Source organism: Phascolarctos cinereus, unplaced genomic scaffold, assembly GCF_003287225.1.
Source record: "Phascolarctos cinereus isolate Bilbo 61053 unplaced genomic scaffold, phaCin_HiC Scaffold_5;HRSCAF=322, whole genome shotgun sequence".
Taxonomy (NCBI): domain Eukaryota; kingdom Metazoa; phylum Chordata; class Mammalia; order Diprotodontia; family Phascolarctidae; genus Phascolarctos; species Phascolarctos cinereus.
Window position 1 is genome coordinate 180,212,745 of NW_027555958.1, and position 13,704 is coordinate 180,226,448.

Sequence of the window (13,704 nt, forward strand, 5' to 3'; positions counted from 1 at the left end):
TAAATTATCATAAATAGGGGTGGTAACATGATCAGATTTGTGCTTTAGGAAAATCACTTTACTTGCTGAATGGAGGACACATTGAAATATGAAGAGATTTGAGGCAGGAAGACCTGTAAGAAAGCTATTGAAATTGTCAAGGCAAGAGGTGATAAGGGCCTATGTCAGGGTGGTGGTTATGTGAGTAGGGAGAAGGGGGCATATACAAGTGATGTTGCTATGGTCGAAACAATAAAAATTGACAGTAGATTGGACATTTGAGGTCAGAGGGAGTGAGCTGTCAAGGATGACAGTGAGATTGTGAACCTGGAGATAACTGAATTCATGAGATTAAATCAACAACCAAGATTGTATAAAAAAAGGAGAGAAGACAAGTTAATTGATAAACATTTATTAAATGCCTACTCTTTGTCACCAGGTACTATGCTAAGTGATGATTATAAAAAGATAGTTCTTTGTGCTCTCAAAGGGGCTCATAGTCTAATGGGGGAAGCCAACAATAGAGGGAGGGAGGATCGGGAATACTCTTATCACGTATTGGTCATTGCATTTAATTTTAATTTGTCTGACTTTTATTGTTGTTATCATTTGCTTAATTTACATTATATAATTGTTCACATTGTTCTGTTAATGCTTGCTTTGCTCAGCATTGGTTTGTGCAGGTATTTCCATATTTCTTTGAATTCCACGTATTTTTTGTTTCTTATGGCACAGTACTATTCCATTGCATTCATGAACCAGTTTGTTCAACCACTCGCCACATGGGGCACCCACTTTTTCCCCCTGTTTTTTAATGACCACAAAAAGTTCTGCTGTCAGTATTTTCATATAATTGATTTTTCTTTCTGTCTTTGACCTCCTTGGGGTATTTGCCTTGTGATTAGATCAGCCACATCAGATGGTACCAACAGTTTAGTAAATTTCTTTACATGATTTGAAACTGTTTTCCAGAAAGTTTGAACTAATTCATAGCCTCACCAAGAGTGTATTAGTGTGTCTAACTTCCCTAGTCACTCCAACATTGACAATTTCCATCTTTTGAAAATTTGCTGGATGTGAAGTAAAACCCTCATGTTATTTTAATTTACATTTTCCTCATTATTGAAGGTTTAAAGCACTTTTTTTTTTCACAGAGCTGTTATTAACATGCATTTGTTTTTTGGAAAGTCTTGTTTCATATACTTTTTTTTTGGCTAAGCAGTGGGGTTAAGTGACTTGCCCAGCTAGTAAGTATTGTGTCTGAGGCTGGATTTGAACTCAGGTCCTCCTGAAGGGCTGGTGCTCTATCTACTGTGCCACCTAGCTACCCCTCATATACTTTTGTAGCCGTCTTTACTTTTTGGAAGTCAATAATTTAATTTCCTTCTTGGAAATATTGGAATTTTATTTCATTTTAGATGGTATGCAGTTAGTTGCTGTACATTAAAGTAGTTGTTTAGAAACTGGTTGATTCATTTTAGTTATTGTTTTAAAAAATTTTTATTGACATCTTTTGTTTCCATGTATCATTCATTTAAAAAGAAATCTCTCTTTCCCATCTACCATCCTTTGTAACAAAGAAGAAAAAAAAGCTGCTTAGCAAAACTAACGAACACATCAACTCAGATTGACGGTAATTGTAGTGTATCATATCCATAGTTGCCCAACTCTGCAAAAATGGAAAGAGGGTGGCTTTTCTTAACACTTCTCCAAGGTCTTTTTTGGTCATTATCATTACGGTCTGTTAGGCTGTGTTCTTTGTTCATTTTACGTTGTTGTCATTGTATGTATTGTTTTCCTAGTTCTGCTTACTTCATTTCTCTTTAATTCATATGTCTTCCCATGCTTCTCCAGATTGTTTCTATTCATCATTTCCTATAGCACACCAAAAGTTCATTACATTCATGTTCACTATTTGACCATTCCTCTGTTGATAGGCATCTGTTTTGTTTCCAGTTACTTTTTATTAGTGATTGATTCTTAAATCATTTCATAGAGTAGATATTTAGCAAACTTTTTATTGGTTTTTAACTTCTGTGTGGTACAGTTGCTGAAAGTAAACCAACAACAATTTTGTCATGTTCAGATCTTGGGAAGACAAATCAAATTATTTGACTACATTACTGATCTTAGGAATTCTTAAGTTATTTGGCATTTGTTGTAAATATTTTTACACCAGAAGTGACCTGATTTCACTTTAATGCATTTTTAAAAATCTTTATTCTATAAAAAATACTAGTTGTTAGCATGCTGCATATTTGGAGTTTGAAGGAATAAAATATTGTGGAATTAAAGTTTGAGATTTTTGTATTTGAATAGTTTTTATTTGTCAGGGGAACTGGCTAAGGTTGCTTAATCTAATATTGATTTTTATCTCTCTTTGTAGTAAAAAATGCAGAGTTTTTACAACAAGCTGCTTTAGAAGAATATGGGCCAGAACTTCATGTGGCTTTGAGAAGTCGAAGAGATGAGTTACACTATTTGAGGAAACTTACTGAATTACTTTTCCCTTATATTTTGCCCCCAAAAGCAACAGACTGCAGGTATAAATATTTTTGAAGTTATTTTAACAGTATTCATGTGCCCTGCCACAATGTATATTGCTATTCCTGATCATGGTAGTCATAGACTATAGTTAGAGATTGGCCTAAACTTCAAACAGTTTTCAGTTTATTAAAAAAAACATTCATCAGGCCTTAAGATACCAATTTAGGTGTTAGATGTGAATGGTATTAGCTATTAATTGAAATGAGTTGCAGTGTTGGTAAGAATCATTTTTCATTATTTCTTTTTATTTCTTTTTAGAATATTCAGGTTAGTGGGTCAAATAGGCAGAAACACTTTAAGCAACTCTGTAGGTAGGCACTTAGTTACTAGACCTGTGAAGCACTCTAGGAGGTCATCTGGCTTATCTCCCTGTGTCCTGGCAGGATTGTCTTTAAAACATCCCAGAGAGATCACTATCTATCTTTTCTTAAGAATTTACATGGGAGATTCTACAATTTGTCTTTGTAATGATATTTCTTAGGTAGATAGTACTTTTAATACTAACCTATTTCTTACTATGGAAATAATTTTCTATTAAATTTTCATTTCTAGCAAATTGTGTCACAATTATGTAACTATTCTTTTTTTTTTTCCTCCTCTAGATCACTGACTTTACTTATAAGAGAGATCCTGTCTGGTTCTGTTTTTCTTCCCTCTTTGGATTTCCTGGCTGATCCAGTAAGATTGAAGGACTAAAACTGTATAAAAAGTTTTATTCCCTGTGTCAGAGTAACATTTTTTGTACATCTTCTACAAAGAATGAGAGACCTGTACTGTAGCTCTTTAGAAAATTGTCCCTCTGTGGCACATCACTGCAAATGTTTTGCCACTGTCTCATTTGTTTCTCCATTGGATTAACATATAAACTTTCAAAATTTGAGAAAAGTCTTCTAGAATTCTGGGCAGAATACAGAGAAGGAATTATTTTCAGCTTGTTTCTTTTGTCATGGCAACTTGTGTTCATTATTTCCTATTAGGATACTGTGAATCATTTACTTATCATCTTCATAGATGACAGTCCAGTGAGTATTGACCACTTTATAAAGCATTTCAAATTGTATTGCATTTTGTTTCATATCAATCAAATGGAATAGGGATATATTACTGAATTGGTTCATTCTCCTTTTTTAATAGCCTGAAAAAGCAACAGAACCTGCTTCCTCTTTGGTTCCTTTCTTGCAGAAATTTGCAGAGCCTAGAAATAAAAAGCCTTCTGTAAGTGGGAAAAGTACTTGTATTTACAGCAGATTATTTTATTGCTTTTAATTTAAAGAAAAATTACAAAATATTTGTCTAGTATTTGACTCTCTTATGCCTTGTTTCAAGGTACTGAAGTTAGAATTGAAGGAGATTAGAGAACAGCAAGATCTTTTGTTTCGCTTCATGAATTTTCTGAAACAAGAAGGAGCAGTGCATGTGTTACAGTTTTGTCTGACCGTGGGTAAGGTTTACCTTTGTGATTACTGAATATGATTTTTAACTTAAAAAAATGTTTTTGAATGTGTAAGCCAAATTGTGTTACAGAGGGTACCCAGCTTCTTCTGTTGCTGACACATTATTGTAAATGTCCATTGCCACATTACTCACCAATTCTTCAGAAGTGTTTGAAACTCCAAAAGATTTTGATCCTCTGGATAGACTGTTACTAATAATTGCTATTAATGGTTACAGGGAAGATAAAGCAACATTAGGCAACATTTGGGAAATTACTTCATAAAGTTTTATTGTGATAGAATTTTTGTTAACAGGATTTTACCTGTAGCTCATTTTCACATTCTGTTACATTGTAACATTCGGTTATTTAGCTGCTCAAGGTAGCACGTATATGGAATCCCAGCTACTAGGGAGGTTGAGGCTAATGGATCTCTTGAACTTGGATGTTCTGAGGTGCTGTGGGCTGTCTCAGTTGGGTGTCTGCACTAAGTTTGGCATTAATGTGGTGAACCCCTGGAGCAAGGGCACCAGATTTTGTCAGGAGGAGCAAACTGGCTGAAGTCGGAAATGTAGGTCAAAGCTCTCATGGCTGTCAATGGTGAGATTGGTCCTGTGAGGGGCACTTGCATTTCCTGCCTAGAAAAGATAGGAATACCTATTCTTTAACTAAAAAAAACAACACCCCGAAATGTTAGTGTTTTTGTCATTGCTCTTTAATCATTATCTTTTTTGTACCCTGTCTATAACTCTACTAGTTCTCACAAAGCCCAGTTTTTTAAAATTTAATTAAGATATGAGAAACTTTGAGTCAGTGTTGAGAAGATCCTACTCCCTTTTCAATAGTATAATGGTTTTTATAATTCTTTGGAAATAAGAAACTGGCTTTTTAAAATTGCCATTTGTTATTTGAGTAAATTAAGTTAATTTCTTATTTGTTTGTTACCGTTCAGTCATTTCAGTCATGTCCAACACTTTGTGACCTCATTTGGGGTTTTCTTGGCAAAGATACTAGAGTGGTTTACCATGTCTGTCTCCAACTCATTTTACAGATGAGGAAACTGAGGTAGACAGGGCTTAGTGACTTGCCCAGGGTCACCCAGTAAGTGTCTGAGGCCAGATTTGAACTCAAGAAGATGAGTGTTCCTGACTCCAGTGTGACACTCTATCCACTGCACCAGTTGGCAATATTTTGAAGAAACCATACTTTACATTCTTTGAGGAAAGTGTTAGGCTGGTGTTTTTTCATCATACAATTTAAATTGCGTGTGCAAAATTGTGCAATTTATACTATTTCATAAGTATTTTATTATCAATTATATAATTGACATCAATTCTATTATTGATTATTATTATCAGTTATACAAGATATTTGGATGGTCAGCTGATTTTTGTGTCTTCGTACAAGTGTTTTGTCATATAGACAAAGTCAAAAATCAGATCAATAGTCATAATTAAGACTTTTATGTAATGTGCTTAAGAAATGTTATTTGTTAAATAAGGTGATCCCTTTTTCTCTGCTTTTTCCTAATATGCCAGAGGAATTCAATGACAGAATTTTGAGACCAGAGTTATCAAATGATGAAATGATGTCGCTTCATGAAGAGGTGAAGAAAATATATAAAACCTATTGTTTGGATGAAAGTATTGACAAAATTAGATTTGATCCTTTTATTGTGGAAGAGATTCAAAGAAGTAAGTCTTGGATGATGATGATATATAAAGAGTTTTGTAATTGTCAGGGCCTTTTCACATCCTTATCCCTTTGGGTGGATATGATACCTACAATATTTAACCTATTAAGAAACTGAGCAAGAAATTATACAAAATCAGCTTGGTCAGTTCCACCTGGAGCTGAGACTAGAGCCCAGCTCTTTTCCTGTACATTATTCTTTCCAATAAACTAAATGTATATTTAAATTTCTGTAAAAACCTTTACTTGATCCATCAATCCACTAGATATCTTCCTATATCTCTTCTCCTTTTAAAGGCTAAGCTTGAGAAAACAATCTGCAGTTTGGCTTCCACCTTCATTGTTTAACTGAAACTACTCTCCACAGTTTTCACAGTCTCTTAATTGCCAAATTAACGTAATTTTCTCAATTTTGATCCTTCTTCACCTCTTTTCAGCGTTCGGCATGGTTGATCATACTCTCTTTTTGGATACCTTCTCTTCTCTAGGCATTTTTGACATTGTTCCCTCCTGATTCACTTCCTATGTGTCCCATTGTTTCTTCTGTCCCCATTTCTGGTTCCTCATCCAGGTTATTCCCACTAACCATTGGTGTCCCCAGAGGCTCTGTCCTGGGGCCCCCCTCCTTTGTTCCCCCCTCCCCATGCTTTGGGCATCTCACCAGATCTCTTCTGTTCAGTTAGCATCTCTATGCAGATGATTCTCAGATCTAAATATCCAGCCCTGGCCCTTCCCCTGAGCTGTAGTTACTCAGTTCCATCTGCCTCTTGGATATCTCAGATTGGATTTCTCATAAGCATCTCGAGCTCAACATATCTGAAACAGAACTCATCTTTCTTCTCCAAACCTCTGCCTTTCCAAATTTTGCTGTTACTGTGGAAGTTGCTGTCATCCTACTAGTCACTCAGGCTCAGAACCTCAGTGTCATCCTCAATTCCCCAGTCTTTCTTACCCCCAATCCTTTGCCAAATCTTGCTGTTTCTATCTTTGTAGCATCATTTATATATATTATCTCATTTCCATTCACATAGCCACAACTCTTTTTAAGGCCCTCATTACCTTCTTCTGGATTACTGAGATAGCTTTGTAACTGGGCTGTCTGCCTCAATCCTTTTCCCCATTCCAGTCTATCTTCCACTCAACTGCCAATGTAATTTTTCTAAAATACTGGTTTCACCATGTCACCACCACCCAGCTCAGTGAGCTCCAGTGCTCCCTATTATCTCTGGGACCAAATACAAAGTTCTCTGTTTGACACGGGAGGCTCTTCATAACTGGGCCCCTTCCTACCTTTTTATATCTTACTCTTCGCTATGTATTCTTTGATCAGATTCACTGGCCTCCTTGCTATTCCTTGAACACAACATTTCATCTCTGTCTCTGTGCCTTTGCACTGGCATGTCCCCCATGTCTGGAATTGTCTGCCCACTCATATCCTCTTCCTAATTTCCCTGACTTCCTTCAAGATTCAGCTTACTTCCCACATTCTGCAGGAGGCTTGTTCTCTTCGTTCAGCTACTAATGTCTTCCTCTTTCAGATTACCTTTGCCTACTCTCTATATATCTTATGTGTCCCTAGTTATTTACATGTTGTCTGCTTCATTAGAATATACATTTCTTTAATACAGGAACAGTTTTGGGGGTTTTTTTTGGCCTTTTTTGGTATCCCCATCACTTACAAAACCTGTAATATACCTGGCACATAGTAAGCATTTCATAAATTTCTCGTTGACTGACTTGTCTTGTTGAAGCATAAAATATAATGTTATTTGTATAAAGTATTTGTACAAAGTGTAGATTGTAGTATTTTCGTGTTATCTTTCATTAACATGGACTTAAGAAATAAGTAAATTTTGAACTGTTCTACATTTATTTTTTTGTTTTACATTTTTTTTCTAGTTGCTGATGGCATCTATATAGATGTTGTGAAACTTCAAACTATGAGATGCTTGTTTGAAGCATATGAGCATGTTCTTTCTCTTCTAGAGAATGTATTTACTCCTATGTTCTGTCACAGTGATGAGGTAAGTTGGGAGTGAACTTGGTGTAGAGGCTTTTTTAATAAAAAGCTTATTAGCCCTAGCATTCAGTTATTCAACCACTATGTGCAATGTATACAAGGTTGGTAGAGAAAAGTAGAACAGTTGTTGTATGAAAGAGAAAGTAGAAGGAAGTGAATTTTTTTATGTAAGAATAGCCTGTTAATAGCATTTCACATTGACTGTAAAAAAGGTACAAAAGGAAAGCATATGCTTTTTCCCCAAATGAGATTATTAGCAGGCATGGTAGTTAATGGCAAATGGTGTTAATTTTTTTTTTTTGGTGAGGCAGTTGGGGTTAAGTGACTTGCCCTGGGTCACACAGCTAGTAAGTTGTAAAGTATCTGGTCTGAGACAAGATTTGAACTCGGGTCCTCCTGAGTCTAGGGCTGGTACTCTGTCTACTCTGCCACCTGGCTATCCTGGTGTTATAAATTTTAAGGCCAGATCTGTTTAGATATAGTTAGATAATATAGGACTGAAACATTAATTTCACCTGATTTTCCATGGTTTTTGTAGATGACTGTGTAATATATCAAAGCCTGGGAAATTGTTCTTATTGTAATGCCTTTCAGGAATTATAGAATTTCTGAGCGCAAAGGGACACCACTGAAAGTTAGATTAGGTCAAATTTTTATTTTTCTCTAAATAGTTAAATTAGGTTTTTCTCTAAATAGTTGTCTTACTCAGATATGACTGTACCTTGTAGATACTTGGTTGGAGCTTTGCTCTTATTTTTATGGGAATATTCTGCACTGGCACTGACTATCATCTCTTCCATGCATGTTATTCACTTCAACTTTTTAAAACAATGTATGTATATTTTATTGGTTTTAATAAGCCCAGATGTGCATTCTTACCCTCCTGCCTCTTACCCCATCTGAGAACATAAGGAAGACTAAACCCATTATACACACATTTACTCAGTCCAAGCAATTTTGCACATTAGTCACATCCAAAAAAGATTTTGTCTCATTATAAAGGTCTCCTTCATTTTTTCTGAGTTCTTCATCTTTCCATCAGGGAAGTGTGTAGCAAGCATATTACATCATCAATCTGCTGGATTTGTGGTTAGTCATTACACTGATAAGAGTTCAGCACAATCATATTCCATTACATTTATGTACCATAACTTGTTTATCAGTTCCTCATTTTCTAGGCATCTTTTCAGATTCCCGTTCTTTGCCACCTCAAAAAAAGTTATAAATATTTTTATATATCCTGAGTTTCTTTGTTTAAGAATAATCCCTCTCTTAATCTATCCTTCCTCTAATTTCCCCTCCCCTTCTCCCATTTCCTGCCCCTTTTTCCTATTCCTTATTTAGCAAAATGTATTTCTATACTTAGCTATGTCTGTGAGTGTGTTTGTGTATATGTTCTTTCTTCTTTTCACTAGTTCAGATGAGATGAGGTTCAGGTGTCAGTTGCTACTTCATCCTCTCCTCCTTGTTGGTATGGATATCTACTTGTTCACCCCAAGTGTGTGAGATAATTTTCCCTAACTTTCCTTTTCCTTTTTAGCTCTTCCTCCTCCTCTACCCCCTGACAGTGTATATTCCTCTTCTTTTCTTCATTCTTTTCTTAAGATCATCAAGATATAACAACACTTTCAGCTTTATCTAATTGGATTCTCTTTGTGAATCTTGATAATGATAGGGTTCAGAGGGGATGCATATATCATCTCCCCATATTTGAATAACAGCAGTTTAGTCTTCTTTAGTCTTTTATCATTATGCATTCATGTTTACCTTTTTGTGTCCCTCTTCCCTTCTGTGTTTAAACTTCAAAGTTTCTCTATAGCTCTGGCCTTTTTTTCTTGAATGTTTATAAGTCCTCTTTTTCATTAAAAGTCCATTTCCCCCCCCCTATAGCATTATTCTCAGTTTTTCTGGGTTTATTCTTCGCTATAACACATTATCTTTTGCCTTATGTAATATTGCATTCCAAATTCTCTGCTTCTTTATGTGGATGGGTGCTAAATCATAGCTACTCCTGACTATGGCTCCTTGGTACTTGAATTCTTTCTTTCTGGCTGCTTATATTTTTTTCGTTGACCTAGAAACTGGATTTTGGCTATGGTATTTCTGAGAGTTTTCCTTTGAGGATTTCTTTCAGTACCTGACTGGTGGATTCTTCCCCCCCCCCCCTTGCCCTGTGGTTCTAAGAGATCTGGGCAAATTTCTTTTAAGACTTCTTGAAATAGGATGTGTAGCCACTTCTTTTTTTGGTCATGACATTCAGAAAAGTCCAGTGATTCTTAAATATTTTTTTCTCCTCATTCTGTTTTCTAGGTAAGTAGTTATTGCTTTGAAATATCTTAGATTTTGGGGCAGCTAGGTGGCACAGTGGATAGAGCACTGGCTCTGGAGTCAAGAGGACCTGAGTTCAAATCCAGCCTCAGACATTCACTAGCTGTGTGACTCTGGGCAAGTCACTTAACCCCAATTGCCTCATCAAAAAAAAAGAAAAAGAAATATCTCAGATTTTCTTCTGTGTTTTTTTTCCCCTCAGTCTTTTAACTTTGTCTTAATATTTCTTGTTGCCGCATGGAATCATTCTAATTTTCAGAATTTGTGCCATGCTCTTTATTCCCTTTCCAATTCTTTCTTCCGTATCTCTCATTTCTTTTCTAATTTTTTCCTCCAGTGCTCTCATTCCATTTATAAACAACATTTTGTTTGTTTGTTTTTTAGGCAGTTGAGATTAAGTGACTTGCCCAGGATCACACAGCTAGTAAGTGTAAGGTGTTCGGTCTGAGGCCGGATTTGAACTCAGGTCCTCCTGACTCCAGGGCCAGTGCTCTATCCACTGTGCCACCTAGCTGCCCTATAAAAAAACATTTTAAAGCTCTTTTTAACACCTGCTTCATCTCTTCCAGGAATTGCCATTGAGTTTGTGCCCAAGCTGTGTTTTTCTCTGGAGTTTTGCTTGTAGATGATTTTCATGTCAGTAAGAAAGTATATATGTGGATCACGAGTTTCTGATGCTTGTCAGTGTTGGTTTTTTTCTGTGTGTGAAAATGCTATTGATTTTATTTTCTATTCTTTTAGAATCTTAGGAAGATAGTGTGGTGCAGTGGAAACGAGGTGTGTTAAGTTGTTGTTGAGTTGTTTTCAGTCGATTCCGAGTCATTGTGACCCCATTTGGGATTTTCTTGGCAAAGATATTAGATTGGTTTGTCATTTCTTTCTTCAGCTTATTTTACAGATGAGGAGACTGAGGCAAATAAGGTTAAGTGACTTGCCCTGGGTCACACAGTGTCTGAGGCTGGATTTGAACTCAGGTCTTCCTGACTCCAGGCCTGGCATTTTATCCACTGCGCCACCTTGTTGCCCTATTGCATTAAGTACTAAAATAAAAAAATTGAGAAAATACTCCCGTCTCAAGGAGATGATACTCTAATTGAAGGAGATAACACATAAAAGAGAGTTAATATCAAGGCAGATGGAAAGGCCCAGAAGTCTTAAGGGTACATCAGCAAGTTGAATTGCAAGGCCTAGGGGTCCTTAGGTTAGTTACATCATTAGGGTCTGGAGATCTGGAAGACATAGAGGTACAACTGATTGTAAGCTGGAGGACCTTATGACGCAATGACAAGGAAAGTGGTAAGATCTGATGAGCTTCCATTTCACCAGAAAGAATAGAGTGATGTGTATATACCCCAGCCATAATGTGTATATAAGCCAATAACCCAGAAGGATTCTGGGAGGCCTGGAGTTAGGAATAAAGAAATGGTAAAACGACACCTTCCTGATGATGGGCCTTTCTATTTCCTGGCTATCCTAGATGGGAAAGAAGGAGGGGAAAGAAGCAATCCCAATGGGCAGTGGGTCTTTACATCTCCTGAACTTCTAGTTTGGGTTCTCTGAGGTCGTGTCTAGCTCTTCTGATCTGTAATCTTATTATCTTCTTTGAGTTATTATGAAAGTTGATCCCTGAGTGCCTTTATAATGGTGTTGCTTTTGTTTCAGATTTCTTCTGCACGTATTTGATCAGTTTCAAGTATTCTTCCTGACTTCTTAAATGTAATGCAGATTTTTCAGAGTACTAAGGTTGATGCCTAATGTGGAAGTTCCATTATTGTCAGTGATAAGATTCTGGCGGTACTGGCAAATGGTTCCCATTTTGTGTCTATCTGCTGGTGTCCTTAAAGAGGTTTCCACATTCCACGTCAGGTCAGCCTGAAGGTTTGAGAGTTGACTCAAGCCTGTAGCCCAGGGGTGAGGAATCGGCGGCCTCAAGGCCACATATGTAGCCCTTTGACTGAATCCAAACTTCACAGAATGAATCCTCTTAATGAAAGGATTTATTCTGTAAAACTTGGACTCAGTCAAAAGGCTGCATCCAAGGGCCTAGAAGGCCACATGTACCCCGAGGCCACAGGTTTTCAACCCCTGCTCTAGCCCATAGTGGTCTGTTCCTCCTTAGCCCACCTTTACAACCTGGGTGGCCAGTGTCATAACTCATACTGCTTATTGGTCTGTTGAGTAGGCAAAGTTCAGAAAAGCATATGGTAACCCTTTGTTTTTGATTTGAGAAGTCTCCCTTTTTTTTACCATAAGGATTTAGGAGTAGGGGGGAAGGAATGGTGCTTTGTAGCTGATGTTTTTGATCTGGCTGCCCTGATTATTGGCACTCGGGTTAGGGGGTGGATTGATTTTGGGGGTATGGATTGCTGTGGGCCAGGACACTAGTAGACCTTGGGCAGCTTGAGTTAACCCTTCTTCCTTTCACCACTCAGTCAACCAGGGCAGTTGTGAGCCAGGATACTGGGACAAGGTCTATGATTGTTTAAGTTTATTTTGTCCCAAGGTAGATGGCCTGGTGGTGCAGAGGATAGAGTGTTGGGCCCGAAGTCAGGAAGACCTAGGTTCAAATCTGGCCTCAGACACTTTTTAACTTTGTGACCTGGTCCACATCCGTTAATCCTGTTTGCCTCAGTTTCCTCATCTGTAAAATGAGCTGGAGAAGGAAATGGAAAACCACTCCAGTTCTCTGCCAAGAAAACTCCAAAAGGGATCACAGAGTCAGACACAACTGAAAAACTACTGAACAACAACAAGGATGACCTGAAACTTAGCTGTTGCCCCTTTGGACAGTGATTATTACATTAAGGGCCACACTATGACTTGAAGTAGGAGCTTCTGAGACCCCATGCAAACATCCTTGATGGGCTGCTTTTATCTTATTGTGGGCTACATTTACCTCGGAATCATTGAGTATATTTTTAGTAAAGTAATTATTTCTCTGAACACTTAGGCTCCAAATCATCCATTGCATCAGATGTGGAAACCTCTAGGGCAGCTGGTCTTCTGGTTTCATCTCCAGATTTTCTTGGATTCATCTGATATCTCATAGCAGGTCCTCTGAGGGCTTAATCTCTTTTCACTGTTTATAAAGTGGTATTATGTATAATTTTCCACCTTCCTCCCTTCTCTTCTGTCATGTTTTGCAAATAATTTCATGTTATAGACTGGTGTTGATTTTGGCTCCCATGGCCAAAAATTCGTCACCCATTGTCCAAATATTTTAAGATAGGTAGGCTGATCCTTTGATGTATTATGAAGCCTACCCTTGAAGTCTTTTTAGTTCAATAGGACCTGTTAGTGCTTAGTTTTCGTCTGACATAATTCTTTTTTTTTTTTTTGGCTAGGCAATGACCCTGTGCCCAGGGTCACGCAGCTAGTAAGTGTTACGTGTCTGAGGCCAAATTTGAACTCAGGTCCTCCTGAATCTAGGGCTGGTGCTCTATCCACTTTGCCACCTAGCTGCCCTTGGCATAATTCTTGAAAGCCTTAGATCATCTCATTTCCATGGTGGGAACTAGCTCTCATCCACAGTTATAGGATTTTTGTGAAGGATTTTGAATTTGTCTGATATAGATAACCTTATTGGGAGGTGGGAGACATTGATTTAAAGTTAACATGAGGTAATATCAAAGAATGGCACAGCAGATGGTGTTGGGCCTGGAATCAGAAAGACCTGAGTTAAAATTCCACCTCAAACTCTTACTAG

The 13,704-nt window shown here is 37.3% G+C and overlaps 1 protein-coding gene across 6 annotated transcripts in view; it reads left to right on the forward strand.

The window, feature by feature from the left end:
• Positions 1-13,704, forward strand: part of SNX14 (sorting nexin 14) — a 108,568-nt gene that overhangs the window by 34,471 nt on the left and 60,393 nt on the right. For all 6 annotated transcript variants that reach the window (XR_002322329.2, XM_020976299.2, XM_078155250.1 and 3 more), the window contains 7 exons: positions 2,366-2,522; positions 3,129-3,204; positions 3,504-3,548; positions 3,661-3,741; positions 3,853-3,967; positions 5,497-5,652; positions 7,550-7,674. Coding sequence is in view for 5 of the 6 variants with exons in the window: in XM_020976299.2 (XP_020831958.1) it covers positions 2,366-2,522; positions 3,129-3,204; positions 3,504-3,548; positions 3,661-3,741; positions 3,853-3,967; positions 5,497-5,652; positions 7,550-7,674 (755 nt within the window). In the remaining variant the exon portion in view is untranslated. The remainder of the gene's footprint in view (positions 1-2,365; positions 2,523-3,128; positions 3,205-3,503; positions 3,549-3,660; positions 3,742-3,852; positions 3,968-5,496; positions 5,653-7,549; positions 7,675-13,704) is intronic.